The sequence below is a fragment of the Adiantum capillus-veneris genome, chromosome 9, assembly GCF_014529385.1.
Source record: "Adiantum capillus-veneris isolate H3 chromosome 9, ASM1452938v2, whole genome shotgun sequence".
Taxonomy (NCBI): Eukaryota; Viridiplantae; Streptophyta; class Polypodiopsida; order Polypodiales; family Pteridaceae; genus Adiantum; species Adiantum capillus-veneris.
In genome coordinates, this window is record NC_140939.1 from 8,372,893 (window position 1) to 8,379,911 (window position 7,019).

Genomic DNA, 7,019 nt, shown 5'->3' on the forward strand with positions numbered 1-7,019 from the left:
GTGTGTGTGTGAGAGAGAGAGAGAGAGAGAGAGAGAGAGAGTTATGGGTATAAGTCTTCTGGTTTTGAAGGTGGCTAGCATCAATTTTGATAGCTTCGTGAAATCCTTTGGAATTTTTTTGCATGCCTTTATCAAGTTGTCCTTGACAAAACTACAAGAGTAATGAATGCATTTTGCAAGAGGCTGAGGATAACTTTTGCTGCTTTGAAAGCTAGAAAATGGGAGGATCCATTCTGGATATCCTTAGGATAGAGGCTTAACATAAATGTTATACAAGTGTTTGAGCTTAAAGTGGGGTCTCACTATGCATTAAATGCTAATTTAACATTGTTACCTAAAATTTATCCAGATACAAAAAGGTGTGTTTACTGCCTTATCATGTCTTAAGTTCTTGCTTAATTGTGTGTTTGAAAAAAGACAAATATTGTTTTTGCAGGGGAGTGGGGCAACACTACAAAAGTCCGAGTAAGGCATTTGTCTGACACAATAAAATCTTCCTACTATGTGTACAAGTTTTTAATGCTTTCCTCCTGTTGTGCATCAGACTTTAGCCAAAAGCTTGTTCTCTGAGTGAATCAATTACTATATCATCATTGAAACCATCGCATCTCACGTAGGAAACTTTTTGCCCTCGAATTGTATGACAAAAATTTCTCTCACCCTCTCTCTCTCTCTCTCTCTCTCTCTCTCTCTCTGTGTGTCTGCAACAAGTGAATGCAAATACATATACCTTGCAACAATTCAAAAAAGCTCGTGGAATATGTCCCCCATAGAACACAGGAGGCCAGTCCTCTCTCCATAAAATCCATAACTTCAAGCTTTACCTGACATAAGGCATCATTAGCACTTGAATACTAAGGCATTGAAGGAGCTGTCATAAGAAACGAGACAAAAGAGCCTGTTTTTTCTTGTACGGATAAACGAAAAAAGGGGCCCATCATTTGGTCAATTTACCTTCCTAACAATCACTTGCCTTAAAGACATTTCTTATGCTTTGTATGAAAGTCGAGGTACGGAGAGTCCGGTCCAGGAATGTAGTCCCCATAGTGCATGTGAAGTCGGATGGCGGCCAGCTTCGTCAGTATCCCTTGTGGTTCATCGTCTTCCAAATATCTCACCGATTCACTCACCGGAACCCCTTCCTCTGTCTTTTGGTCATGATTATGGTAATCCAGATAATCGACCGGCCCTTCTTGCGTCCTTGGTAGAAACTTCTTCATCTTCTTTGCTTCCTCCTTCGATACATTCTTTGAATTTATAAGCCTGCGGAGTATCGTTTCTTGCTTGCGTAAACTCCGCCTCTGCGTCGAGCCTTTCAAGGCTTCCCAATCATATTGAAAATTTCTGCGGCCACTTGGTGGCTTCAGTCTTTTTTTTTTTTTGTCACCAGCATTATGAGACCATTAGCTACATCGCTACAACCCAAAGAATTGCAGTCATTTTGCGATGACATCCAAATTGACCGACAACTCACTTGTAAGCATCTCCCCTGATCCGGAACCTCCTCTTCCGATGGCAGAAATCAGGCAATTGTACTTCATTTATTTGTCGCAACCTTCGAACTATCACTCGATTTTTCCTCTCTATTTTATTGACTCTATCTGGCCAAATATAAATAGCCACAATCTTAGCATGTTAATGAGAAGTCACAATATGGAAAAGCTTTCACCAGAAGAAGAAGCTTTGAACCTTCTTGAAGCCTCATCTTCTTTGTGTTCAAAGTGAGAAAAGGTCCTCTATCTGGACATTTATTGTCAATAGCTGGCTTCATGTTTTTCACGCGAAGCTGATGCCGTCGCATCATCACGTCGTGCTCCCATTTTATATACCCAGTCAGCACCTGGTACTTCTTCAATCTAGAATCTAGCTTGTAAGCATTGGAGCACATTCTCTGATCCTGCTAATGCATCGACAAGGGTGAGAGAAAAAAAAAATTGATCACATGCCTTCGCAATCACTCAACAAAGCTGTGAAATTTCTGCTGTAGTAGAAACTAGTTTTACTCAGAAGATTACGCACATAGAATTTGTGATGCACATCCCTAGCCAACAAATGCGCAACCAGAGGAAAGTGCGACAAATGCCTCAAGAAAGTTGCATGCACAACCATTTCCATAGTCCAAGCAGTTGTGAAAGCAAGTGCTAGAGCTTTGATTCCCGCTTTCACGATATCGGTTACATGGACAAGCATTGTCAGAATATAAGCCTGTACATCTACAATGGTGGTCCATAATAAAAGCATGTACGATGATGGTTGTCCACATCTGATGGACGGACCCCTACATCCAATTTGTCCAGTCCTGTATGGACGTCCGAACCCGTTATACGAGGCTGGACAGTTTGGTTGTTGCTGACCACCTCTGGTCCTCCTATAGGCTGCTATTGTCCCATGGTCCATAAGCCAAGGCCCAAGGCTCAAGAGCATGGGGCCAAAGTTCAAACCTCATGTGCTGCAACGATGCCAACTCCGTTTGGCATCCTAAGCTCGAGAGCGAAGGCCAAAGGCTCAAGAGGATGGGGCCAAAGTTCAAACCTCATGTGCTGCAACGGTGCCAACTCCGCTTGGCATCCTAAGCTCTCTCTCTCTCTCTCTCTCTCTCTCTCTCTCTCTCTCTCTCTCTCTCTCTCTCTCTCTCTCTCTCTCTCTCTCTCTCTCTCTCTCTAGCAATGTCGTACTAACATCGGACTGCACTAGCAATGTTGCATCTCGGCAATGCTGGCAATACGACATCCCAGAGGTGTAACATCATGGAGGCTGCAGAGGTCATTACAGGCGAAGGCATGCTGCTTGACCTAGAAGAACATTGCGACATGTGAGAAAAACCACAAAAGAGAGAAAGAAGGATACCTCCAGTAGGTAGGGTTGTGCCTGTAGAGCTAGAGCCGACGATCCTGCCACGCAAAAGAGGTGCATTAATGGAAGTCAGGAAACCGCATGCTGAAAACGTGGATGAAGACGACGATGGAGGAGGAGAAGGGCTTGCAATGCCGCTCAGGTGCTGTTTTTCATCACCACTAGCAAGGATTTGCCCTCCTCTCTGTCCTCTTCTCTGTACGAACGGAGCGCGACCAGAATATGTACTCTGTGTGTACTTACAAGAAAATGTCCTCCTCCTCTGTACGCGCTCTAGTAGTGCTAGTGTAGTAAGTAGTACCTACACAGAAGCGGCGATGGCTCAAGAGTCACGAAACTCTTCAAAATTCAAAGGCTCCCATTGGTTTCATACCGCCCCTGACTTGTTTGCTATACCAGAGAATCAAGATCGGATTTCATTGAATATCAGTGAAGGAAAAAGGGCCCCTCTATAGCCTTGTCCAAGGCAAAATACATTAGTTCCTATTCGTGTGGCCAATTGTGAAAATATCATGTTTTAAGTCGTATCCTCCTCATATTCTTTTGCTGTAGGGTTATGAGTCATCTTCTCTCTCATATGTTTAGAAAGGCGGTGGGCGGTGCGCTCTCTCTCTCTCTCTCTCTCTCTCTCTCTCTCTCTCTCTCTCTCTCTCTCTACGACACCTGGTGGAGCTCCAGCCATTCTCTTTCTCTAGAAACCTGTCGAAGCCTCTAAAGGGCGGTGGGCGGCAGCTCTCCAAGCCTTTTAAGCCACGAATGGGCGCTGGTCTGCAGAGCTGAGGGGCACGAGTCGAGGCGAGCTCTGTTTGTGCGTGTGTGTGTGTGGACGAGTATTGGTACGATCAGCTCAAGCAAAACACTCTCTCTCAGTGCTGGAGTTGCAGGCGGGAACCGCTGCAGGCGAAGGGGGGATTCAGGCAGAGGTTTCTGCACGCGGGTCCCTATCTGTGGACTGATGAGGGCTCGGAGGTTGGAAGCCGACGTGGGCAGGGGGTAGGCAGTCATGGAGAGGTTGGGCTAGGAGGCACAGGGCCTGCGTGAGCAAAGGGGATCGCACGTGGACATTTGGGGGAGAGAATATTGAAGGGGGGGTGGGGGGGACGAGGGGAAGAATATTCTTGGCAGCATCAATTAAGAAACTTATTTTCTTTTTTGATGTGCCACTAAGTAGGGGATACCAGCTGATAGAAAGTAGGTCTCTCAATCTCATAAAAATAAAAAGTCTTTCAAAACATATTAAGTGCATAAGTGAAGGGTGAGTTTAGAAATGATAAGACACACAACGATGGAAAGTCAAAAGGCATATGACAAAGGAAAGTGAACATACCTTTTGTGTCCATGTAAAGAGGTGGTCTACTTTACATTGATATATTTGTCTTTCTCTTCTCCTTTATTTTTCCTTTAACATTTTCTTCTCTTTAAAGTATCCTTGCTCGTTCTCTCTCTCTCTCTCTCTCTCTCTCTCTCTCTCTCTCTCTCTCTCTCTCAATGTTGTATCCGCCCTTCTCACGTCCACCTAATACTATTGCAAATCTACGTGCTTCATCATTGCCCTTGGTTTTGTGATGTAAACTAGCGTATCCTTTTTGTTGTTATTGAGGGATTCTTTGAATTATGAATACCTTTTGAATTTTTTTAAGCCATTATGAATACCTTTTAATTTTTTTGAAGCCATTAGCAATTCTTGTTATCCCCCCCTCCCCCAAAACAAAAAGTTTTTTTCCTAACTTGGTCATTGTTCCCCGGGCGAGCCTCCCAATACAACGTCTCTCTGCCGTTCTAACAATTATCATGTAGGTCTCTAAAAGCCCTAGAGTTAAGGCTTTACATCTGCTAACACGAGGGGATGAGCTCATCGCCTGTTGAGAGGTCTCATGAGGCCGTAGTAGCTCCGTGTCACTATCTCACATGAGGTCAGTCAGGAGGGATCTATGGCCCAAATTTTGGGGGCGCGGAGGGGCTTTGATCTCAGCCATCCAATCGCCCAATGTATTAAGGCTACATGATTCCATGAAAGAGTTTGGGGTTTTGAATGGGATTTGTGCTTGTATAAGAGTTGAGGTTTCATGGCTGAAAGTGTAGTATTTAATTGCTCTTTTTAAGTAAAACTGGATTTGAATTGGTGATCCTTCCATCACTAGCTCGCTTCCAAAAACAAGCAAATTCCAAGCACAATAGGAAAGATGGTTTGTGGGTTGTTTTGTCACGAACGCTCTTAGACTTTAAACCATCTCTAGAAAGAGGGTTGGTGATTCTCTATAAACACTTTTTCACAAAGTGTTTGTGATTCTCATCACGAAGTCTCACAGCCAAAGGCTTCGCACCTTCTCAGGTAGACAACACGACTTCTCGATATTCTTGGTGAAACCGTTGCAAGAACTACTGGGGTGGGAGTTTGTGGATCGATCTACACACTTTCATAGCAATGGCTGAAAATTTAGAGACACACAAGATGCACTTTGATCCTACAATCATGTAGATGTTTCAACCATTTTCCATGTATATGCAGCAACAACAAGCGGCAGAAAGAAGACAACAAACTTCAGCCACCAAAGCATTGCAATCCATTGTGAAGAAAATTGACTAGTTTGATGGCAAGGACATCGCAAAGTATCTATGAGATTACACAAAGGAGTTGAATTGAGTGTTTGAGGAAGACATGGTCTGAAGTTTTGGGCTATTTTGTGTCCGAGATATTAGAGACCATATTAGGGCAATCCAAAATGTTCATGGAAGAAACTAGGAGGAATTCAAGCTTGCTCTAAAAGAAGACTACTTTATGGAGGACTCTGAAAGGGTGACCAAAAGAACTTGCTTAGATTAGGTTGCAAAGCTTAAAGAAGGGATTTTTGCTACATAGCTTCTCAGAGAGTTTGAGTGACGCTATGCTCAGCTATCACAAACTGAACAAGCTTCTTTGGATAGGGAGAAGGTAGAACTCTTCCTACAAGCAGCGGGCAAAGAAATTGAAGAAAAATTAGAGCTTCTCTAGGAAGACAAAGATATAGAGTAAGGTTTGAATATGGAATGGAATGATGTACAAGATACAGTCTCCCTATTGGCAAAAAGATAGCAGATAAGAGACAAGATGGTAATGAACAACGGTACTCCAATTTTTTTTTATTTTTGAAAGCCAACCAAAACCTACTATTGTAGTTTCTAAGGATGATGGATCTATGCTTGAAGAACTTGTAAAGGGCATATGTGAGCTAAAATTAAAGCTATCAAGGCTTGAAGGAAAAGCGCAAACATTTGGTGGACAACAGTCAAGTCAAAGACCTCAAAACAGATAAGGGTCTGTAAATAGGTGCATATGGTGTGACATCCCATACCAACCAAGAAGGGACTGTGAAAGCTTCAGAGACGTCTTGGCAAAGATCTTGTCTTCTTCAAAGAGGGAAAGATACATCTTAGTGAAATAGGAGAGCCCTTGGCAACCAACTTTGGCAAAGGAGGGAATATAATCCTAGTTGAGGACATGGCAACTAGTCATGCCATCTCAATGGTTAAAGTAGCAACATTTGGCTTGAAGGATGGTCAGGTCATTCTCAAAGGATCTAAATTTATTGAAGATGTGAATGAGGATAATGAAGATGCGTGGCCATCTACGATGGAGTTAGCTACAAAGGGAAAGTTAACTAAAGAAATCTTACACGAAGTTGGAGATTGTATCCGTCTTGAGACTAGATGCCTTGTCATTCCATGCCTATATTGCAAAGTGTTGAACCAACAAGGCACTTGTTGAAGAAAAATGCAGGAGAGAAAATGGGAATGAAGGTCCCTCAAAGAGGGTTCCTAGAGGTGGAGGAAGAAAGGATCCAGGTCCCTCTCAAGAACCTGTATCAATGGAACCCCCATCACAAGAAGTGTAAACATCAAGGTGGAGTTTACTTTGGGAGAAGTCCTTGGCATTGCAGAGTTTCATGAGGAAATCATCGACATCATAAGAAGAAAATGACAAGATTTAATGGATTCATTCAGAGGCTGACATGTAATACAAGTACAACAAAAGGATGAAGATGAGAATGTTGTAGGCTGTTAGAAACCATTGGGCAAGGGCTACAACAAAAACCTTAGTTAAGGTAGGGATCTTGAGGAGCCTTATGTGGCCTTGCTAAACCATGGTTCCAAGATTAATCTCATGTCCAAGAGTATAAAATTATGGG

General features: G+C 43.1%; 1 protein-coding gene across 4 annotated transcripts; it reads right to left on the reverse strand.

The window, feature by feature from the left end:
- Positions 1–700: 700 nt before the first annotated feature.
- Positions 701–3,299, reverse strand: LOC147450102 (uncharacterized). 4 transcript variants are annotated; one of them, XM_086519439.1, is made up of 5 exons: positions 2,848–3,299; positions 1,690–1,897; positions 1,475–1,601; positions 974–1,368; positions 701–824 (listed from the first exon to the last, which is right to left on the reverse strand). In XM_086519439.1, exons 1-4 carry the CDS (start codon positions 2,911–2,913, stop codon positions 975–977), a joined length of 795 nt encoding a protein of 264 aa, XP_086375565.1. In that variant the 5' UTR covers positions 2,914–3,299; the 3' UTR covers positions 701–824; position 974. The 4 variants fall into 4 exon arrangements, with proteins under 4 accessions (XP_086375565.1, XP_086375564.1, XP_086375566.1 ...); XM_086519438.1 differs by having other exon boundaries at positions 955–1,368; XM_086519440.1 differs by lacking the exon at positions 701–824 and having other exon boundaries at positions 887–1,344.
- Between the last annotated feature and the right edge of the window lie 3,720 nt (positions 3,300–7,019).

What these genes read in the sequence shown, in the direction of transcription:
- LOC147450102 (XM_086519439.1), bottom strand. Translation starts at nt 2,913, where the DNA reads ATGCACCTCTTTTGCGTGGCAGGATCGTCGGCTCTAGCTCTACAGGCA. An exon ending in CACAACCCTACCTACTGGAG is followed by an intron (nt 1,898 to 2,847) that starts GTATCCTTCTTT and finishes ATGCATTAGCAG; the next exon opens with GATCAGAGAATGTGCTCCAA. An exon ending in ATCAGGGGAGATGCTTACAA is followed by an intron (nt 1,369 to 1,474) that starts GTGAGTTGTCGG and finishes AAAAAAAAAAAG; the next exon opens with ACTGAAGCCACCAAGTGGCC.